The sequence below is a fragment of the Sus scrofa genome, chromosome 6 (assembly GCF_054392235.1).
Source record: "Sus scrofa isolate SSC_HxYL_T2T_F1_AM1 chromosome 6, Sscrofa_HxYL_maternal_Yorkshire_Landrace_v2.0, whole genome shotgun sequence".
Taxonomy (NCBI): domain Eukaryota; kingdom Metazoa; phylum Chordata; class Mammalia; order Artiodactyla; family Suidae; genus Sus; species Sus scrofa.
Window position 1 is genome coordinate 163,982,837 of NC_139388.1, and position 22,823 is coordinate 164,005,659.

Sequence of the window (22,823 nt, forward strand, 5' to 3'; positions counted from 1 at the left end):
TTTCTTTCCCCTAAGGAGGAGTTCACCAACGAATGAAGACAGGTATATTCACAACTATAATGACATTATGTGAAAAGAACTATACCAGTAATCTATTGCTGTGTGACAAACTACCCCCAAACATTTGGCTTGAAACATAACCATTTACTTGCTCATGAGTCTGTCGATTGGTGTAGTGGGTGGTTCTTCTGCTGATCTCACCGGGGGTCACTCAGTAGCTGCAGTCATCTGGTAGCTTGTCTAGGAGCTGGTTGGCCTGGGGGCCTCAGTGGAGAGTTCACGCATGTCCTACATGGTCTCATCTGCCAGCAGGCAGGCTCAGGCTTCCTCACATGGTGACACTGTGTTCTGTTCCTGGAGCTTAGGGCAAGGCCTGACACACAAAACATTAAGTGTATGTTTGTTGAATGACTGTGGCCAGGGGTGGGGCTGATGAATGGTCTACTTGTCCGGAGCCCTTGGAGCCACAAGTGGTACTCTCTTTACATATAAAGTTGGCATTAATAGAGCCCTTTCTCTACTTCACTGAGACCCCTCAGATATTGCCATGGCCCATCAAGGTCAAATTCAACCCCCACTTCCTCAAAGGCTTGCAGCCTACTTCTTTTTGCCTGTTTTAGAATCTCTGCAACTCTTAGCAGCTTGTCATTGGCTTTTGAACTCTAATTGCTGTCTAGGGGTTTCAAGGGTCAAACCGACTTTTCATCCCTAAGTCCCTAAAGGCAGGGCTACATCTTCTGTCCCTAAGGGCTTGTCACAGTGCTGGGCCCACAGAACAACACTCCCTGAATGGACCATGCGCTCTGGGTGGCCTTGGTCCCGTGAGGTACGTAGAAGGCGTGTGGGAGCCATTCACACCCTCGTGAGTGCTCCGCACAGGAGAGCCCCCGGGTCTTAGGACAGAGCGAGGCACGTTGTTCTCCTGGGCCTATGGCCCAGGCCTTGGCTGCCTGTACCCTGGCCACTGAGCTGACTGGACATAGACCAGGAAGGGCAGTGTCCTAAATGGCAGTGCAGTGGTGTCCCCTGAGAGGAGATGTCCCGGGCTTGAGCCATTTCTTGTGGGCACAGGAGCCGTTGCTATCTGTCACACTTCTGACTTTTCAGGAATCAGAGGGATGGGTGTTGAATAGGCCCCAAACACAGAGCTCCCGTGTGGCACATTTCACTTCAGTGTCATGAAGAACACAAGAAAAAGCTATCACACAAGGTGCTGAGTTCCTTTAAACCCTTTCCCGGAGTTCCCGTTGTGGCGCAGTGGTTAACGAATCCGACTAGGAACCATGAGGTTGCGGGTTCGGTCCCTGCCCTTGCTCAGTGGGTTGACGATCCGGCGTTGCCGAGAGCTGTGGTGTAGGTTGCAGACGCAGCTCGGATCCCGCGTTGCTGTGGCTCTGGTGTTGGCCAGTGGCTACAGCTCTGATTCGACCCCTAGCCTGGGAACCTCCCATATGCCGTGGGAGCGGCCCAAAGAAGTAGCAAAAAGACAAAAAATAAAAATAAAAATAAAATAAATAAACCCTTTCCCATGGCTCTCTCTTGCCTGGAGGATAAAGCCCAAGCCCCTTGATGTGACAAAGGCTTCAGGATTTGGCCCGAATACCTCTCCAGCTTCATCTCTCACCTTGACCAAAGTCCCCCAAACTAAACTACTGATTTGTCTTCACAGTCACCATATGCTGTCTCATTTCTGGGTCTTTGTGTGTTGGTTCCCCGTCTGATACCACAAACCCCCTTTTCTGCATCCGTGGGTTATTCACGACTTAATTCAGGCATCACTCCTCCAAGCAGCCTTCCCTGAAGCTCTTGGCTGGCTTAGGGCTCTCCTGTAGACGTCATATCCACAAGATCCTTGAGGATGGGCGCTGGGACCTCATTTAGTCCAGATCCAGGCAGAGCATCATTGTTAAGCGATGTCGAAGGAACAAACAAACAGGCTTGTTTAAGGAAGGCCTGGAAAACCAGCCGACAGGAGTCCTATAAAGGCGAGTGGAAAGTTCTAATATTTCTAAGATTCACCGGTTCCCTAATCCTTGGCTGAAGATTCAGACTTGGGCTCTACTCCATCGGGAGTCCACTCCCCAGCAAGCCACCTCCACCCAGTGCCCTCGCTGGCACGTGCGCATGTTCTGAACATAACCAGGAAAGCAATTTACAAGAAATAATTGCTGGTCGATGTGTGCTTGGGCGCAGCGGTGAGCTCAGACTCTTTCTTTCTGTGCGTCAGCCCGCCCTGCTTCCTTCCTCCTTGGCTACCCCTGGGGAGGGGGTTCCCACTGCACAGGGCTGGCAGTTTGTTTCTGACCCGGATGGAGGCAAACCAACCCCAGTGCGAGCCAGCTCTGAGGACTGACTGAATTCAAAGGAGGGAAGCCGAACAAGGGGAATGGGAGGAGCTTTATGGGCCTCAGGAAGTGTTGATCCGCAAATGCAGCGCGTGAGTCTGTGTCCACCTTTCTCCACCATATCCCCACAGGCTCTGGTTGGGGAAAATCTACCAAGTCTGGGGCCCTGCTCAGTGGGAGGTCTCCTAACTTGCCCAGCTCTGGATTCTCTTTCTTCTTCCTGGCCTGTCACGCTCAAATGGTGGTCCCCGGGCCAGCAGCTCAGCGTCACCTGGAACTAGTTAGAAATGCACATTCTGGGGACTTCCTCCAGACCTGCCCCATCAGACTCTCTGAGGGCAGAGAGAGGGGAGCCCCGCAATCCGTGTGCTAAACTGAAGTTTGAGAACCATGGCCTTAGGCCACTGACCACTTGAGTTTTTGAAATTTATGGATCGTCTCCCTGTAACAGACCATGAGCAGCCTGCAGGTAAGGTCCTTAGAGAATTCTTCCCTGTAACCTGCCAGAAGGCCAGCACAGAAAGTGTTCAGAGAAAAGCTGAATTTTACTGATCGGGATACCGCGGATGTGTCCTGTGAAAGGTCACGTAGAGCATCAGTGACAAAACTTGCCTATCACATCACACACACACACAGACACACACACACACACAGACACACACACACACAGACACACACACACACACACCCTAAGCTCTCTTTACAACAAATGACTTGCAGTTTCTGGGCTGTGCTAGGTTCTGTTTTTGTACAGATTGTACTCTGGCCATAATTTCTTCTGCCTCTCTCTCCCCTGGAAACTTTGACTCATCTTTGATGATTCAGCTCAGACATCACTCATTCCTCCCTCAAGCTGCATGAAAGGCCACCTTTGGGCTGACTGTCCTTTTGTGTGTCCACCTCATCCTCCATATGAGTGCCTGGAGGACAGGAGCTGTGGCTAATTCCCTCTTGTTTCTGGTCATCTGCACAGATCCTGGCACAGGATAGGCAGCACTGAATGTACAATAAGGGGACAGAGGTGCCGGGTAGAGAGGGCTGAAAGCACACACACACACACACACACACACACACACACACACGCGCGCGCGCAACTACAAATATAGCAAGGTCAGAACTGAGGTCTCTTGATTTGCAGCCTAGGGCTCTTCTGAGGGTGATTCACCCTGCCTTGTCATCCCCACCATGTGGCCTTGGCTAGTTCAGGCCCCATACACAAATATCTAAGAGTGACCATTTCACTGTTGCCAAATCCAGCAGTGGGTCATATCATTGCCATAAATGTCAAGAACTGCTTTCAGTGGCTACTGAGTCTCCTCATCCTTGCCTTGCGCCCCCAAGTCAAAGCCTAAAGCTATTGCCAAAGTTAAGGAGAGCAGCTGGGAGAGAGGGTGCCAGCATCCTGCCCTAAGATTCCTCTGCTATCGGATTAATAATATTTAAAAAACATAGTAGCTAAAATGGGAAGTTCCCATTGTGGCTGTGGTGTAGGTTGGCAGCTGTAGCTCCTATTCAACCCCTAGCCAGGGAACTTTCATATGCCACAGGTGCGGTCCTAAAAAGAAAAAAAAAAACTTAGCTAAAACAGTGCTTTCCATTTGCTGCACTGTTCTAAGTAATCCTCCCCTAAACTTTCAGAGGTAGGTATTACTACTACCCCTGCTCATACAGATGATTAAACACAGATGTTACTTAGCAAGTAAGGGCAGGAATAGGATTTGAATCAGGCATTTGGCTCCAGAATCTCTTAATCCCTAAGTCATATTAAGAAACACTCATCTGCATTTTTTTAAAATTCTTTTTGTGGCCCCACCTGTAGCATAGGGGAGTTTCCAGGCTAGGGGTCCAAATTGGATGCCCAAACCACAGCTATACCACAGCCCATACCAGATCCAAGCCACATCTGCGACCTACACCGCAGCTTGTAGCAATGCTGGATCCTTAACTAGGGATCAAACCCACATCCTCACGTACACTACATTGGGTTCTTAACCCACTGAGCCACAACAGGAACTCCCCCATCTGTAATTTTTTAGAAGTCTCTGTAGGGAGTTCCCGCTGTGGTGCAGTGGAAATGAACCCGACTAGTAACCATTAGATTGTGGGTTCAATCCCTGGCCTCGCTCAGTGGGTTAAGGATCCAGCATTGCTGTGAGCTGTGTTGTAGGTCGAAGACAAGACTCGGACCGTGTGTTGCTGTGGCTGTGGTGTAGACTGGCAGCTGCAGCTCTGATTTGACCCCTAGTCCGGGAACTTCCATATTTCGCAGGTGTGGCCCTAAAAAGACAAAATAAAAGTCTTTGTAGTATTTTCATGTTTAGGAAGAAAGTCTATATCCATCATCTCATTGAACATTCACCATAACCTTCCAAGGGAACTGAAGCTCAGGGAGACTAAGGGACTTTGTCAAGGCCACACGGGACCAGGAGTCCACACTGTGGAGCTTGTGTTCGGTCTGTTAACCATTCATTCCCTCACTCACTTGATCACTCATTCTCCTGAGAAACTGAATGATATTAAACACAGCTGGGCCCCGTGTGTGTGCTCCACACTCCCTCTCATTCTGCTCCTTGGCAAGGGGCTCACTCCAGGAGGGACACAGCGCTGCTGGAGAGGCAGGAGTCGCCTGCCCTGGGTCCTAGTCATCTTCCCCAGGTTTCCTAAGTACATCTGCTCCGTGGCAGGAACCAAGTCAGAATCCTCTGACTCTGCAGTTTGGGCAAGGAGCTCCTCTGAGTCTCTAGAGGCCCCAGGCTTCTCCCTTGACCGCATGGAGCTCTTAGGACCATTTTACTGGGGCCCATGTCCCAACTCCCTTTGGCCCTCAGTGAGCCAGGCAGAGCACTGTAGCTGGGTCTGCAATGGGATCCGAGTGGGTTTGCTAGGAAAAGCCCTCATTTATGCTGCTGGGCTCCAAAGTTCCCTTAATTATTCCCACCCCTGTGTTTTTGCCAAAAGGAGTGTCCAGAAAAGGATGATGTAGAGACATTTATTGGATGTTTATGGGGATACATCTAGTTTGGAGACAGGGGGCTCCTCAGGGCTGCCCGGAATGTCACTGGCAGTCACTGTAGCCATGAAGCGGTGCTAGAGGAGGCATTTGGAGTCCATAGCCTGCTTCTCATTGCAGTCCAGCCATGGGTTCAAGAAGGGGTGACCCTGCCCGAGAAGGCTCACTCCTGGCACCTCCACTGAATCGCCAGTGTTCCCACCTTGACAGTCAGGGGGTACTTCATCGGGGGCTGGAAAATGAAAAGCCAAGGGTGTGGGGCTTCCTCCCGCAGCCCTTTCTTCCATCAGGATCACACACCTTGGCTGACTTCCCTGAGCACTTGCCTTGGGCAGGGTTGTGCTCAGAGTCTTAAATGCATCATTCATTTAACAAATATTCGTGAACAAATATCCGCTCCCCATTGTGAACTAGGAGCGGTCAGTCTTTCTCATGAACTTGAACTCATGAACTCAGTGTTCTCATGAGCTTGGGGAGATAAACAGTTGTTAGGTGATATGAAGACTTCACCTTCCTCAGAAACCTATACAGTAGATACTGTTAAAAACTCATTTTATAGGAGTTCCCTTGTGGTGCAGCAGGTTAAGGATCCAGCATTGTCACTGCAGCAGCTCAGGTCCCAGCCCGGGAGCTTCCAGATGTGGCCAACCACCCCCCCCTACTTTATAGATGAAGATACAGGCTTACCACACAGCTAGCCCGTAGGAAAGTGCTGGAAATCTTAAAATCATATTATTCTCTTCTTTAAGAATAGATTCCAGGAGTTCCCATCGTGGCATAGTGGAAATGAATCCAGCTAGGAACCATGAGGTCATGGGTTCAATCCCTGGCCTTGCTCAGTGGGTTAAGGATCTGGCGTTGCCGTGAGCTGTGGTGTAGGTGGCAGACATGGCTCGGATCCGATGTTGCTGCGGCTGTGGTGCAGGCTGGCAGCTGTAGCTCCTATTAGACCCCTAGCCTGGGAGCCTCCATATGCCACGGGTGCGGCCCTCAAAAAGACAAAAGACAAAAAAAAAGAATAGATTCCATGCAAATGAACTTGTTTAAAAAACAGAAATAGATCCACAGACATAGAAAACAAGCTTAATGGTTCCTAAAGGGGAAGAGTGGGAGGGACAGTTAGGAGGCTGGGATTAACACATACACATGACTACATATAAAATAGATAACCAGCAAGGACCCACATATGTATATATGTATAATTGAATCACTGTGCTGTACATCTGAGACTAATATGATATTGCAAATCAACTATGCTTCAATAAAATAAAAAATAATAAAAACAATGGACATGAAGAATAGATTCCATGACTCTCTTCACATAATGGTTTATCCGCTCCTCCTTTTATATCTGAGCATGATAGGAAGCTCCCTTGTCCTTATTATTTCCCTCTTCCCATTCATTCTTCTTATTCTGCTGCAATTTACTCGGTTTCTGCCCCCAAGAGAACTTGAAACTTTTGGACACTAAATCCCATGGTTACTTATAAATCATTGTCTCCCTTGGCTTTTCAGGAGCGTTGGACACAATTCCTGCCTTTTTGGATAAAAAGTGTGTCTGTCATCCTACTCCAGAAGACAAAGAGGAGGTCACATCAAGAGGAACATGAAACCAAAAAACAAAAACAAAAAAAAGTGTGTCTATCAAGTGTTCAAGCCAAAAATGTAAGTCAACTCTCACGTCTCCTTCCCCCATCTCTCCAAAATCAAGCAATTCACCAGATCCTGTTTTTTTTGTTTGTTTGTTTGTTTGTTTTGTTTTTAAGGGCTGCTCCTGCGGCACATGGAGATTCCCAGGCTAGGGGTCCAATCAGAGCTGCAGCTGCCGGCCTACACCACAGCCACAGCAATGCTAGATCCAAGCCGTGTCTGCAACCTACACCACAGCTCACAGCAATGCCGGATCCTTAACCCACTGAGCGACGCCAGGGATTGAACCTCCGTCCTCATGGATGCTAGTCGGGTTCATTAACCACTGTGCCATGACAGGAACTCCTCACCAGGTCCTGTTGATTCCACCAAATCACCATCTGCATATCCATGCATTCTCTCCATCCTCAGGGCCACCCCACTGGGTCAGGCTTTCATTTCCTTCTGTCCAGACAAAACAGTTGGGGCCCCTCCAGTCCATCTTCCAAGCTATAGCCAGAAATCTTTCTCAGGTCAAATGAGTCCCTGTACTGCTCTTTCTGCCTTCCCATTCCTGATCCTTGAGGTGATATTCAAGGTTCTTCAAGAACTAGCCCCATTGCCTCTCTTTAATTCTGAAACTGCTAACTACTGCTCTTCCCTCAAGAACTCTGTTTTATTGCACCAACATTTCATTGTTCCCTGAATGCGTCCGTTCCTTCACGTTTTTGGGTCTCTGCTGTTACTGATTGGTTCTGCAGAGAATGACATTTTACCTATCGTTTTATTTTTTATTTTTTGGCCACCCCGAGGCATGTGGAATTCCCAGGCCAGGGATTAGATCTGAGTTGCAATTGCAAACTAAGCCGCAGCTGCATCAGCACCAGATCCTTTAACCCATGTGCTGGCCGGGGATTGAACCTACATCCTGGCACTACAGAGATACTACAGATCCCTTTGTGCCATGGCGGGAACTCCTGGAATAAATTTTATACCTTCTTGTCTAGAAAATTCCTAGGCTTTAAAACTCATTGATGGAAGCTACCCAGGAAGAATGGTGCTTCTGAAACCAAGGGAAGAGTGAATTTCAAGAATCAAGTTGTACTGGACATTGGAATTGGCTAAACAATATCCATCCACTTTGTCCCACCCAGTAATAGCAATTATGTTTGGGTAAAATTGGTCCCATCTCAGCTCCAGGAATGGGTCCTGACTGATCTGAGCCCATCAAGTAGTCTTGTTCCTTTGCTACAGGAATGGGCAGTCAATACTTAGCATTTTCCTGGGTACAGTGATGGTTTAGGTTGGGCACATGACATAAGGAGGTCCAATCAGAGTAGAGCTCAGGCTTTTTTCCCCCCCTTGGTTGGAGAAAGAGCTCCCTCTTTCTCCTTCTAGCTAGATGGGAATGAAAAACACACAGTCCCAGGACCTGCTGGCAGCCAACCTACTACCACGGGAAAAATCAGCCAGAGGAGAAAGGCAACACAAGATAGAGGGCAGAGCTGAGAGGATTTCAGACAGTGGAGCCACAAGCCTGAGGACGTTGTGAACTTTACTGAAACCATTCCTAAAGCTCACCCTACTTTTGGACTTCGAACCAACAGAGCCAATGCATTTCCTTTTTTGTTTTGTTTTATTTTGAACTTTCTATTTTTTAATAATTTAAGACTCAGAAGATGTTACAAAAAAAGTACAGAGATTTCCACTGTACCCTTCACCTAGCTTTCCCCAGTGATAACATCTTACCTAACCATGGAGTAATTTCAAAACTAGGAGACTGACAGTGATAGAGTACAATTGACCAAATTTTGGAATCCTATTCAATTTTACCCATTTTTAATATGGATTTTTTTTTTTGGTGTATAGTACTATGAAAGTTTATCACATGTATAGATGAGATTTACCCTTTAACAATTTTTTTTTTTTTGCTTTTTAGGACCACACCCACCGCACATGGAAGTTCCCAGACTAGGGACCGAATCGTAGCTACTGCTGCCAGCCTATGCTACAGCCACAGCAATGTGGGATCTGAGCCACACCGGTGATCTATACCACAGCTCATGGCAACGCCAGAGGCTTAACCCTCTGAGCAAGGCCAGGGATCAAACCTACATCCTCACAGTTCCTAGTCAGGCTCGCTAACTGCTAAGCCATGAAGGGAGCTCCCTCTTAACAAATTTTTAAGGGTACAGATATATTATTGACCATAGGTACAATGTGCAGTGCTGTACAGCAGATTTCTAAGAGCTTATTAATCTTGCATACTGAAACTTTATGCCCTTGGTTAGTAACTCCCAGTTGTTCCTACTGCCCAGCCCCTGGCAATTAATCATTCTTCTCCCTCATTCTACAGATGTGACAGTTTTTATTTACTTGTTTATTTTCTTTTTCAGCCATACCGGCATCATATGGAAGTTCCCAGGCCAGGGGTCAAATCCAAGCCACAGTTGTGACCTACACCACATCTGCAGCAATGCTGGATCCTCAACCCACTGAGCCAGGCTGGGGATCAAATCTGTGCTGCTGCAGAGACAATGCTGGATCCTTAACCCACCGTGGCACAGTGGGAACTCTGACAATTCTAGATACCTCTTATAGTTATGCAATATTTGTCTTTCTAGAACTAGTTCATTTCACTTAGCATAATGCCCTCAAGGTTCATCCATGTTGTAGCATATTGCAGAATTTTCTTCCTTTTTTTTGGGTCTGTGCCTGTGGCATATGAAAGTTCAGTGGCCAGGGATGAAACCTGTACCACAGCAGTGACAATGCCGGATCCTCAACCCACTAAGCCACTAGGGAACTCAATTTAATGTTTATATAAAATGTGAGGTTTAGGTAAAATTTTATTTTTATTTTTATTTTTTGGTCACATTGTGGCATGTGGCAGTTTCCAAGCCAGGGATTGAACCCAAGCCATAGCAGTGACAACACCAAGTCCTTAACTGTTAGGTCACCAGGGAACACCCTTTATTAAAAAGAATATTCTTGGAGTTCCTGTGGCACAGTAGATTAAGATCCGGACTGCAGTGACTTTGGTCGCTGCGGAGGTTCAGGTTTGATCCCCAGCCCGGTGCAGTGGTAAAAGGATCTTGTGTTGCTGCAGCTGTGACATAGGTTGCAGCTGTGGCTCGGATTCAGTCCCTGGCCTGGGAACTTCCATATGCCACAGGCTCAGCCATATGGAAAAGAAAAAGATAAAAAGAAAAGACTATTCTTTAAAAAAAAAAAAAAGAAAGCAAGAAAGAAAAGACTATTCTTCCCCCATTGAATTGCTTTTATACTTCTGTCAAAAATCTGTGGGACATATGTATGGTGTGGGTCTCTTGTTGCTCTCTCTTGATCTATGTGTCTGTCTCTCCTCCAGTACCACACTGTCCAGCCTGAACCACAGCAGCAACCTAAGCCACTGCAGTGACAGTGCTGGATCCTTAACCTGCTGAGCCACACGGGAACTCCAGTGCTCTTTTTTTAAATGAAGAGTTACAGGTTGATGAACCAAATGTAACCCACAGTGATGAGGGTGCTCTTTTAAGAGTACTTCAGATCTTATTCTAAGAAAGACCTGTTTTTATGGAATCAACATCTGCCTCCAGTGGCTTCCCCCACTGGGGGAACACTATTCTCTCACAAAATGTCTCTTCCTTGTGCCCTAGGACAGCCGTGCAGAGACCTGATGCCCTAAGCTGTGATTCCTGAGAATCCTTTGCTCAAGACCAAATATCCCCACACTCTTCAGCTGATATTCACATAATCTAGTTTTCAGACCTAGCTGGTTACCTTCCTCTCATCACCTTCTGACTGGTCTAAGTTCCCCTTGAATTGTGGGGAGGAACAACAATAGGCAGGGCTCAGGGCTAATCCTTTGGCTTCTAGGAGCTGTGAAACCTTGACTCAGATCCTCATTCTGATATTAAATCATTGTGCTACCTTTTGCTAACCCTTTCACCTCTCTAGATCTCAGTCACTATTCCATAAAAAGGGGTAGAAAGTAGGACTGGTCTCATTTGTCTATTTCCTTTTCCTTGATAGATAAATTATAAAGGATTCTGTTTGTATAATAGACTGCATTTATTAGGTACTAACACCCCCCCCCCATGTTCTATTCATCAGAGTTCTGATTAGCTGGAAAGAGCTTGTGCTAATTACCCCTCTTGGACAAAGATAATTCTAGCTCAAAGCAAAGAAACTTGGTCCTGGTAAAACCTTTGAAATACTGGGAATTGCTCAGGAATCTTCATTGCTGTATTTGGGGGCCCTTGATGATATCTTTGGAATCCAGAATTGGGAACCTGTGGAGTGGATGCTGAAATGGTCCCTCTGAGATGTGATGGCTGGTGTGTTCTATTCAGTTGAAAGTAAAGAAGGACCATCACTCTCATTTCCAGACTCTATAATTCTGTTAACGCAACCTGAGATTCCACTCACTCCCCTGCCCCCTTTTTCGGGGCAGACACATCACAATGCTGGTTCCTACTGAGCTTGTGGACCCATGTCTTTTTTTACAACTCTCTTTCCCAGACTCCAGGGATCCCCTCACATGTGTATCCCAGGGCTTTCACTTCCACCACCCTAGCCTTCCAGGGAAACCAGCAGAATAGGCAGTGGTCCAACTCCTGCTTACACATATTTCTGCCTCTTCCTCTGACTAATACATAATGAAAGTTAAGGTTAAGGTTAAGGTTAAGGACCAGCATTGTCACTGCAGTGGCTTGGGTTGCTGCTGTGGTATAGGTTAGATCCCTGGCCTGAAACTTCCACATGTTGCAAGCCTGACAAAAAAAAAAAAGTCCCTCAGTGGTGCCTGAAGCCTGGAGGAGGGGGCTCCATCTTATAAAAGTGCTATAGCCAAGAGGCACTTGAAGAGGAGGATGTCCAAGCGGTAAATATAAAAAGTTCAGGCGTTCCTGTTGTGGCTCAGTGGTTAACAAATCTGACTAGGAACGATGAGGTTGTGGGTTCGATTCCTGGCCTTGCTCAGTGGGTTAAGGGTCCGGCATTGCTGTGGCTCTGATCCTGTGTTTCTGTGGCTCTGGCATAGGCCAGTGGCTACAGTTCTCATTCGACCCCTAGCCTGGGAACCTCCATATACCGAAGGAGTGGCTCCAGAAAAGGCAAAAAAAAAAAAAAAGACAAAAAAAAAAAGGGTTCAATTTTCTGAGTTTCCCTTGTGGCTCAGTGGGTTAAGGACCTGAGGTTGTCTCTGTGAGGATGCAGATTCGATCGCTGGCCTTCCTTAGTGGGTTAAGGATCTGGCGTTGTCACAAGTTGCAGTGTAGTTCACAGATGCAGCTCGGATCCAGTGTTGCTGTGGCTATGGCATAGGCTGGCAGCTGCAGCTCCAATTTGACCCCTAGCCCAGGAACTTCCATTATGCTGCAGATGTGACCATAAAGAGAAAAAAATTTCAATTTTCAAGTTACAATACGAAGATTCATGTTCGGAGTTCCCATCATGGCTCAGTGGTTAATGAATCCGACTAGGAACCATGAGATTGTGGGTTCGATCCCTGGCCTTGCTTAGTGGGTTAAGGATCTGGCATTGCTGTGAGCTGTGTTGTGGGTCGCAGATGCGGCTCGGATCCCCGCGTTGCTGTGGCTCTGGTGTAGGCCGGTGGCTACAACTCCGATTCAACCCCTAGCCTGGGAACCTCCATATGCCGCGGGAGCAGCCCTAGAAAAGGCAAAAAGACACACACACACAAAAAGAAGATTCATGTTTGGCTAAAACATGTTGGCACAACAATCTTACCTGATTCTTCTAACAACTCTCTGAGGTGGGTGTTGTTATCCCATGTTGTAGATAAATAGTTGAAGCTCAGACAGAGAAAGGTAACACTGACACAGCTATTAAGTATTGGATCCAGGATATACTTTTCATTCTGCTTGATTCCAAAGTTTGGGCTCTTTCCGTAGAGCAAGCATACCCTTAGTATAGGTTAGAAACTTTGCTAGGTTCTGGAGGTATAAAGGCATTTAAGACATGGCTCCTGGAGTTCCCGTCATGGCGCAGTGGTTAACGAATCCGACTAGGAACCATGAGGTTGCGGGTTCGGTCCCTGCGCTTGCTCAGCGGGTTAATGATCCGGCGTTGCCGTGAGCTGTGGTGTAGGTTGCAGACGCGGCTCGGATCCCGCGTTGCTGTGGCTCTGGCGTAGGCCAGTGGCTACAGCTCCGATTCAACCCCTAGCCTGGGAACCTCCATATGCCGCGGGAGCGGCCCAAGAAATAGCAACAACAACAACAACAAAAGGAAAAAAAAAAGACATGGCTCCTATCTTTGAGATATTAACAGACTATTTGAGGAGACTAACATATAAAAATCTAAGTGCCTAAGGAGTTCCCGTCACGGCTCAGCAGGTTAAGAACCCGACTAGTATTCATGAGGATTCAAGTTCGATCCCTGGCCTCCCTCAGTGTGTTAAGGATTTGGTGTTGCCACAAACTGTGGTGTAGATAGCAGACTTGGCTCAGATCCTGTGTGGCTGTGGCTGTGGTATAGGCTAGCACCTGCAGCTCCGATTTAACCCCTAGCCCAGGAACTTCTATATGCCACAGGTACAGCCCTAAAAAGAAGGAGAAAAAAAATTTTTTGAGTGCCTAATAATAATGAAAATGAGGAGTCCTCATTGTTAAAAGCCTACCATGTATCAGAGGCTAATTAGCTCCTATATAAGCATCACCTCTAGTTTTTACAGCTGTCTTAGTGGGTACACGTTTTACAGAGTAAATTGAGGTGGATTGACTTGGCTCAGAAGGCGAAGGCTTGGCTAGTTGGCTGGGTGATCTTGGGCACAAGAAACCTCCCTTTCTGGGGCTAAGCTCCCCACTGATACAGTGAGAACATCAGACTTGATTCCTAGGAGCTTGTGAGTCAGTGAGAATGGCCGATTAATGATATCACCACCAATACTTTTCAGAGGAGGATGAGAACTGAACTCTTGTCTTTATTTTTTCTCCCTCACTTTTTAGCCTCTTATAAAATGTACCTAAGTTGGAATATCAACTCCACACTTAACTCACTCACCTCATCTGCAAAATAGAGTTGATAATGACCACCTGGAAGAGGCGGGGTCTGGAAAGTTAAATGGGATAATGTCAAGTTCTTGGCAAAGCATCTAGCACAGAAGTAGCAACTTGGTCAGTCTTCTGTTTAAGCCAGTTCCTCACAAAGTACAAGAATAAGAAAGTTATGGTCTTTGTCGCATCCCAAGTTTGGGGGATTGAGGGAAGGGTGGTAATGAGACAGTACAGAGCACCTGGGCAGTAGAAGGAGCCTATTTTCAGAAACTCAGTGCTAATTCCATTCTGCTCTTGCAGAATTCTCACTCTTTCCCCCAGACTCAGAGAAAAGGACCCCAGGTACAGTGCAGTGATTATAGGCTTTAGCGTCAGCAGCATGATCACTAGCTGTGTGGACTTAGCCAAGTCACTCCCCTTGGCTGAGCCTTGATTTTCTCTCCTATAAAATGGGGCTAATGACCTCTTTACATGTCCTACTGCAAAGGGAGACAGAAACAGATGAAAGCCTGTGGCAAGGGGAAAGCTCTGTGAATGTCTCAGATGCAGGGGAGACAAGAGGCTCCTGGGTTGATGCTGTGGGTTCAGAGGAAGGAGAGGACAGCCCTTAATGAAGAAGAAAGGGCGGAACGAAGAGCTGAGTTTGAGCAAGAGGCAGAGAGCCGAAAGCTGTCATTTAGTAAAAAAAAAAAAAAAAAAACCAGGAAACTGCATTTTCTATCTTAAAAAGCAAAAAGCAAGAACACAAGCCATGTCAGGCTCTGGTGACTGAATAATCTAGCTGGTGGCTGAGCAGTGAAGGAGGGTGGTGTTTTCATTCACACGGCCGGCAGATGAAGTGCATCCCCTTGAGTTAGAAAGGCTGCCAGGGACTGGTGGGGAGAGACCCCCACACCCGCCTGGCAAAGCAGAAGGAGTAGGACTTTGAAGAACACACGTATTTGAGGAGTTCCCGTCGTGGCGCAGTGGTTAACGAATCCGACTAGGAACCATGAGGTTGCGGGTTCAGTCCCTGCACTTGCTCAGTGGGTTAAGGATCCGGCGTTGCCGTGAGCTGTGGTGTAGGTTGCAGAGGCGGCTCGGATCCCGCGTTGCTGTGGCTCTGGCATAGGCCGGTGGCTACAGCTCCAATTAGACCCCTAGCCTGGGAACCTCCATATGCCGTGGGAGCGGCCCAAGAAATAGCAACAACAACAAAAAGACAAAAGACAAAAACAAAACAAAACAAAAAAACACACGTATTTGAATCTTATGATCTGTAGTCAGCTGCGTTATCCATTGTGCCACTGGCCCATCCTTAAAAAACACTTATTTGAATTCCTGCTTTGCGGTTTACAAACTGTGACCCCCTTGGGCAAGTCATCTAACCGCTCTGAAACTTGGTTTTCACACCTGTAAAATGGGTGATAATGACACCTACCTCACTGCAGTAGTTTGGAAAGTTAGATGACTTCAAACAGTGTCTGCCATGTGGGAGGGCCTTCCTTTTCTCAGCGTAGGGACAGGGAAAGGAAGGAAGGTGGAGGTGGAGTTGGTTCTGTCACTCACTCATTAGGGGACGTAGGCCTCAGTTTCCTCCTCTGTACAATGGACAGTAATAAGATCTATACTCTGCCTGGTAAGTGTGAAGAGCAAATGAGATGGTCCATTTAGAGCTCGTTCATTCCTTTTAAGTGCAGCATCACGTTTCATCATTCCTCTATGGATGGACATTTAGCTTGTTTCCAGTGTGACAGGTGGTCGTGGTATCCGTCTTTACAAATCCTCTCTGAGTGCAACTGTATCTTTGAGGCAGATAATTAAGAAGTGGAATTACTGAGTTCTAGGGTGTGTACATTTTTAGTTTAAGTGGAGAGTCCCAGGTGCTCTACAGACTGGTTTCTATCCGCTTACTCTTACCCGTGGTCTATGAGAGTATCCATTCCCCACCGAAACATCTCACTATTCATATGATTCATTTTGGGACTTTTGCCAATGTAATTTTTTTTTTAAGATATATCATTCTTTTTTTTTTTTTTTTTTTTTTTTTTTTGGCCATACCCATGGCATGTGGAAGTTCACGGTCCAGGGATTGAACCCACGCCGTGGCAGTGATCCAAGCAGTGACAACAGCAGATCCTTAACCCTCTAAACCACAAGAGAACACCAGGTATATCATTGTGAAATTGCATTCTCCTGATTATTAGTAAGGTTGAAGATCTTTTCACGTGTGTTGGGCATTTGTGTTTTTTAGCAGATTATTTTTCTCATTTGTCCAAAGGTGTGCTTATATGTTCTAGATATTAAGCCTGTCTCTATTTTGTATACAGTTGATTCTTATTATTCGCAGTAGTTATGTTGTTCTATGAAGTCACTACAGACACTGAATTAGTGAATACGGAATCATTGCTCCTCCGGGAAATACAAAGTTAGATTCCTGTCAGCTTCTGGTCACAACATTTTGTTAACTGATCAATTAAAAACTGTGTTTGTTTGTTTGTTTTTAATTTAAATTTTTAAATTACAACAGTTGATTTAAATGTTGTGCCAATTTCTGCAGTACAGCAAAGTGCCTCAGTTTTGAATATATGTGTGTGTATGTGTGTGTGTGCGTGTGTATAGATTTATTCTTTTCTATATTCTTTTCCATCATGGTCTATCCCAGGAGATTGGATATTGTTTCCTGTGCTGTACAGTAAGACCTTCTTGTTTCATAACTGTGTTTTGTATTTCTCCTTAAAGACACCTTATTTAATATATATTGCTAATTCATTAACATTTAACTCATGGCACTATAACCTGTGCCTGAACAAAGTGTATCTGGCCCATATATTTTTCTCACAAGGCGTAAGACAGCCTTTTTGTGCTGAGGAATACTAGATAACACTTCAGCACTAGATTTGAGGGTCATTTTCAACAGTGAAATCACCAACAAAAATCATAAAAATGCAAAAATATGGCACTAAATATACCATGCAAAGGACTCGTGTTTACAGTATGAGAGCTGAAACAAGAAGGCAGATGGGAGTTCCCTGGTGGTCTAGTGGTTAGGCCTCAGTGCTTTCAGTGCTGCAGCCCGGGTTCGATCCCTGGTATGGGAACTGAGGTCCCGCATCAAGCTACTGCCTGCTGCAGAAAAAAGAAGGCAGAGCATAGCCTTGTTTAACCTCAGCTGGCAGTGCATTTGACAGGGCAACTCAAGCTTTTTGTTGCTCTGTGCACGTCTATATCTGCAAATGACCTCAAAAACACTGCAAGTATTGATTTTCAAGGTTACCAATTAATTCTACCTAGTAGGAAAATTCACAAATATGGAGATCTGTGAGTAATGAGGTTTGACTATGTGTATTTATAATATCTTTGCAGTCTACCATTTATTTTTTAACTTTATGTATGCTATCTTTTGTATTACTTGCATTTGATGTCTATTTGTATTATTATTATTATTTGTCTTTTTAGGGCCGCACCTGAGGCACATGGAGGTTCTCAGGCTAGGAGTCCAATGGGAGCTAAAGCTGCCAGCCTACACCAGAGCCACAGCAATGCTGGATCTGAGCCTTGTCTGCGACTACACCACAGCTCATCGCAACGCCCAGATCCTTAACCCACTGAGCAAGGCCAGGGATTGAACCCGCATCCTCATGGATACTAGTTGGGTTCATCAACTGCTGAGCCATGATGGGAACTCCTATTTGTATTTGATGTAGGCAAATGTACCAGTATTTCACTTGTTTTTAAAATTAAATATTTTGGAGTTCCTTGGTGGCTCAGTGGGTTAAGGATCCAGTGTTGTCGCTTCTGCTGTGATGTCTGTTCCATCCCTGGCCCAGGAACTTCTGCATGCTGTGGGCATGGCCAAAAAAAAAAAAAAAAGGTCTAAAATTAAACATTTTATTCATGTTAACATACTTTAGTCTGTTTCTGGACTCTATTCTAGGGTTTCTCAACATCGGCACTACTGACATTCTGGGTCAGATAATTCTTGATTCTTTTTTTTTTTTTTTGGCTGCACCCACAGCATGCAGAAGTTTGCTGGCCAGGGATCGAACCCGAGCCACAGTAGTGACAATGCTGAGTCCTTAACTGTGAGGCCACCAGGAAATTCCGAATAGTTCTTTATTGTAGGGTGCTATTCTCTGTATCATAAGATGTTTAATAACATCTTTGTGTAACAGAATGATGACTATGTCTAATTATTTTGATTAACAGTGAGCACATGAAGAGTTTGGGATGGAAATGTTCAGATCATAATCCTCCTGAGAAATGTGCTACTGCTTCTCAGTATTCCAGGCACACTCCCGAAGCAAATGTTCCAAAGATCATTTCTAAATATCTTCCCTCAGAAAAGGTGCGAGGTGCTGCTGAATACAAGGAAATCATGTGACCTCTTTCTTACCTGTGATCTGTAGGCTTAAGCCTGGGTCCAACCTTGTGTGGGGTTTTGAGCTGATGAACAGGTAGCAAAGCACACAGCTAGTGACAATGAAGGCCAGGAGGACTACGGCTGCTATGGACAGGCCCAGGAGAGCGCCAATACTGCAGACAGAAGACCACAGGGAGCATCATGTTATAGGAGAAGTTCTGTACATGTTATAGGAATCAGCTGGCTCGAACTTTTGTTCTCTCTCTACTTGCCTTAAATAGGCTTTCTGGGCCTCAGCGTGTGTTTGGCACACACACTACATACATAACTTGACATGACTTGATGCCACCATGTAGTTGGGACGCAGTGCACGTTCCCTTTTTTCTCCTTTCCTTTCTTCAACCTGCTCCCACTCTAAGATGATAGAGATGACCCTTTTTTTTTTCCTTTTTGGGGCTGCACCTGCAGCACATGGAGGTTCCCAGGCTTGGGGTTGAATTGGAGCTGCAGCTGCCTGCCTACACCACAGCCAAGGTAACACTGGATCCAAGCTGCATCTGTGACCTACGCCACAGCTTGTGGCAACACCGGATCCTTAACCCCCTGAACAAGGCCAGGGATGGAACCTGCATCCTCATGGACACTGTGTCTGGTTCTTAACCCACGGAGCCACAACGGGAACTCCTGAGATGACCTTAAAAAGCCCTCCCCACACTGCTGTTTCTTAGAAATCAAGACACATATCAGGCCTTAGGTGAACACCAGCTGTCCTTCCCAGTCTCAAGGTAAGTTCTGACCTAGTCTCTAGTGGGTCCTCAGGCCAGTGTGGACCTCTGCCTCTGCTCCATGTCAGGTCTTGGTCACCTGGTCTCCAGACAACTACCTCCTGGCTCTTTTGAGGGGCTGCTGTCTTTTCCTGTTTCCCATAATCCCTCCTATCATCTCCCACATCAGAATTTTAGTGGTTCTTGAAGGCCCATCTCAAAGGCCACCTCCTTGCTGCTTTCCTTGGTCGTCTCTCTCTTCTCCACGCCAGGCCAACGCAGCCAGGACACCTAACTCAGAGACGTTAGCACTTCCCGCTTGGTCACACAGCCCAGTGTGGTAGGGAAAGAGCAAAGAGCTTTGGAACTCGTAACAGACCTGCCTGCTTTGGGACCCAGGTCTGTAACTAACTCAGTGTGAGATCTTGATGGAATTACTTATCCTTTTGAGCCTCAGCTTCTTTGTCTGCAAAGTGGGAATGAGCAGAACAGGTGGCAGTGAGGATGAATGATACATGTAACATTCTTGGCACATGGTAGTCAACACATTCCTCACCTGCTCCTTGCCGGCAGACCCCGACCAGGTTTAGGTGGCTTTGCTTTTCCCTCGTACAAGCCCCAGCACACAAGAGGACCTATTACTGAGTACCTGTTTTGTGTCAGACACCATGGGATGTTCTTCCAATAGCAGGGGATAGGTAGCACCAGGTGTGTTTATGTGCCCTTTCTGCCTACAACTCCTTCTGCAGCTTTTCTGCCCACCACCCCTCAACTCTGACCTCAGCCTCAGACTACTGTCTTTGCCATTTCTGATGGATTTCACTCCCAGCTAGCTGATGGCTAATTTCCACTAAATACAAACACCTCAGAGCTTTGGAGCTCTAAGGTTTTTTTCCCCATGGTTAAGTAAGTTATTGGCTATCCCTGCAATGGAATAGTGTGGAGCCATGAAAAACATGTTTTCAAATAATATTTAAGATCAAAGATAAGGTTCTCTTTTTTTCTTTTTTGGCTGTATCTGAAGGCATGCAGAAATTTCCTGGGCCAAGGATCACACCTGAGCCACAGCAGTTACAGTGCTGGATTCTTCCTTTTTTTTTTTAAGAGCCATACCCATGGCTTATGGAAGTTCCAGGCTAGGGGTCAAATCGGAGCTGCAGCAGAGCCACAGAAACTCAGGATCTGAGCCACGTCTGTGACCTACACCATAGATCACGGCAATGCTGGTTCCTCAATCCACTGAGCGAGGACAGGGATGGAATCTGAATCCTCATGGATACTAGTTAGGTTTGAATACTAGTTGGCTTACTGCTGAGCCACATGAGGAACTCCCCAAGAATAAATTCTGATGAGATAATGTTAAGTGAACAAAGCAGGACACACTAGTAAATATAGTTTAACCCTAACTTAAATAAACATAAACCCAACATATACATATATATATATATATATATATATATATATACACACACACACACATACCACATAATACAACACAGGTAGGTGGGATGGAAATATACTACAATGCTAACGGGCTGTCTCTGGGTGTAACACAGGCTGTCTCTGAGTGTAACACAGTCTGCGTCCCGTTGGGTCTTAAAACTGGAGTATTCTGGGCGGAGTTTTAAATGCCAGCATCAGTATCTCTTTGCCTGAGGGGACCCAGAGGAGTCTGCACAGAGCAGGTCAAAAGGGCAGGAAAATCAGTGCCTTGATTCTCCAACCAGCCCACAGCCAGTGACTGACAGAAATGGGTGTGTAAATGTCCAGCTTTTTGGTCCTCAGGCAGGATGACTCTGCAAGGTCCATTCTGCACTCCCTGGCAGGCGGGGTTCAGCAGGATTAAGCTTGGGTGGCCTCTGTGGTGACTTGTTTGGTGCACACCAGCACTAGCTCCCTTCCTTCCCCTTCTCACTTACCCACTGTCTGCCAGTGTTTTCTAGGATCACTTGCCATATAAACTACTTGCCCTGAAATCCTTGTTTATAAGGCTGTTACCTGGAAAAGTGGGGCTCAGGTTGGGACTACACTCTTTACAAGGGACATCTATAAGCATCTGGATGGAAAGGGCCCTCTAAAAGTAGGGTCCTGGGAGTTCCCGTCGTGGCTCAGCGGTTAACAAACCTGGCTGGCATCCATGAGGACGTGGGTTAGATCCTTGGCCTTGCCAAGTGGGTTAAGGATCTGGCGTTGCCATGAGCTGTGGTGTAGGTCGCAGATGTGGCTCAGATCCAGCATTGCCGTGGCTGTGGCTGTGGTGTAGGCCGGCAACCCCTAGCCTGGGAACCTCCATGTGCAGTGGGTGCGGCTCTAAAAAGACAAAAAATAAATAAATAAATAAAATAAAATAAAAATAAAAGTAGGGTCCTGGAATTCCCACTGTGGCACAGTGGGTTAAGAATCCGACTGCAGCTCGAGTTGCAGTGGAGACACATGTTTGATTCCTGGCTCAGCACAGTGGGTTAAGGATCCAATGTTGCCACACCTGTGGCGTGGGTCACAGCTGCGGCTTGGATTCAATCCCTGGCCTGGAAACTTCCATATGCTGCTGGTGCGGCCATATAAAGATTAAGTAATTAATTAAATAAAAGTAGGGTCCTTGGAGTAGTGGGGGAGAGAGCTGGGGAGATATATTCCAGATCAGCAGTCAGTCAGGGAGTGGGCACTACCCTGTAGTGTCTCTGGGGACAGAGGAACCAGCTCCCAAGGACAGCTGGGAACAACAGGGGAGCGTCCGGGAGGAAAATCTGTCCGTGGTACAAGATGAACTTGAAAAGATCAGAGTTGTCCCACAGCGGATGTACTGCCTCAAGAGGTGGTGTGTTTTCTATTATTGGACAGGTTTGCACAGAATACTTGGATGACTCCACCTTTCAATGAAGAGATTCCTGCCTCCAGTGGGAAGTTGGATTAAAGAGCCACTAGCCTAGGATTTCACACATCTATGACTCTGAAAGATAGCTAACTCACTGTGACATCTAGGAAACTGTAGGGGCGGTCTGTTATTTGTTAGGGTTTTTGAATCAGGCAGTTCTAAGTCTGAATCCTGGTTCTCTCAGATAGAGGTTGAAAAATCTTTCACCTTTTGATCTTCATTTTCTTCATTCATAAAAGGTCCTGTCTCACCAGGTGTCCATAAAGACTAAATGAGATAGTGTATACACAGCGCTTGACCCGCCGGTTCCGCCCTCCAGCAGGGCTGCTGCCTTTTGGCTCACATCCTGATAAGAAACAGAAGTCCTGAAAAGGGTGTTGGGAAAGTTGACCAGACCTGTGAGAGCACCAGCTGCTTCTCCCCAGGGAGTCTTCATTTCCTGAGGCAGGTTTTAAAGACAGCAATTCTCCTTGAGCCCTATCCAAGGAGACAGTGTTTACCTGCAGATTTGTATGTTTTTCAGGACCGGCTTTCATGAAACGGGCCAAATGGAGTCCTGGGTGAAACAGTCTCCCCCGGGGCCACAGCAGGGCTCTGACAGGTACGTGCCAGAAGCGTTGCTTCAGGGTTTGGGATACACTGACCACCTGGATGTGCTGAGGACCCCGGTTCCCCTCTTCCACTTTGCAGTTGTCTGTGATGTTTAGGTAGACAGTTATATCCAAGCCTAGGAGGAGTCAGCTCTGTGGGCTAGAACCTTTCAGCAGTCCTTGGGGTTCTAGAATGGAAGTAAATTGACATGCAGTGTGACCTCAGAGGTCACCCCATCCAACCCT

The 22,823-nt window shown here is 46.5% G+C and overlaps 1 protein-coding gene across 5 annotated transcripts in view; it reads right to left on the minus strand.

The window, feature by feature from the left end:
• The window catches only part of SHISAL2A (shisa like 2A), a 25,992-nt gene continuing 3,169 nt past the window's right edge, over positions 1–22,823 (minus strand). Inside the window, exons 2-4 of one of the 5 annotated variants that reach the window (XR_014808324.1) lie at positions 18,382–18,521; positions 15,427–15,790; positions 1–2,918 (exon numbers count right to left, since the gene is read on the minus strand). Coding sequence is in view for 1 of the 5 variants with exons in the window: in XM_021096632.2 (XP_020952291.1) it covers positions 5,433–5,587; positions 18,382–18,521 (295 nt within the window). In the remaining 4 variants the exon portion in view is untranslated. Of the gene's footprint in view, positions 2,919–5,318; positions 7,154–15,180; positions 15,791–18,381; positions 18,522–22,823 lie in introns of those variants that run through there. The other 4 variants (XR_014808325.1, XR_014808323.1, XR_014808322.1 and 1 more) reach the window with 4 other exon arrangements.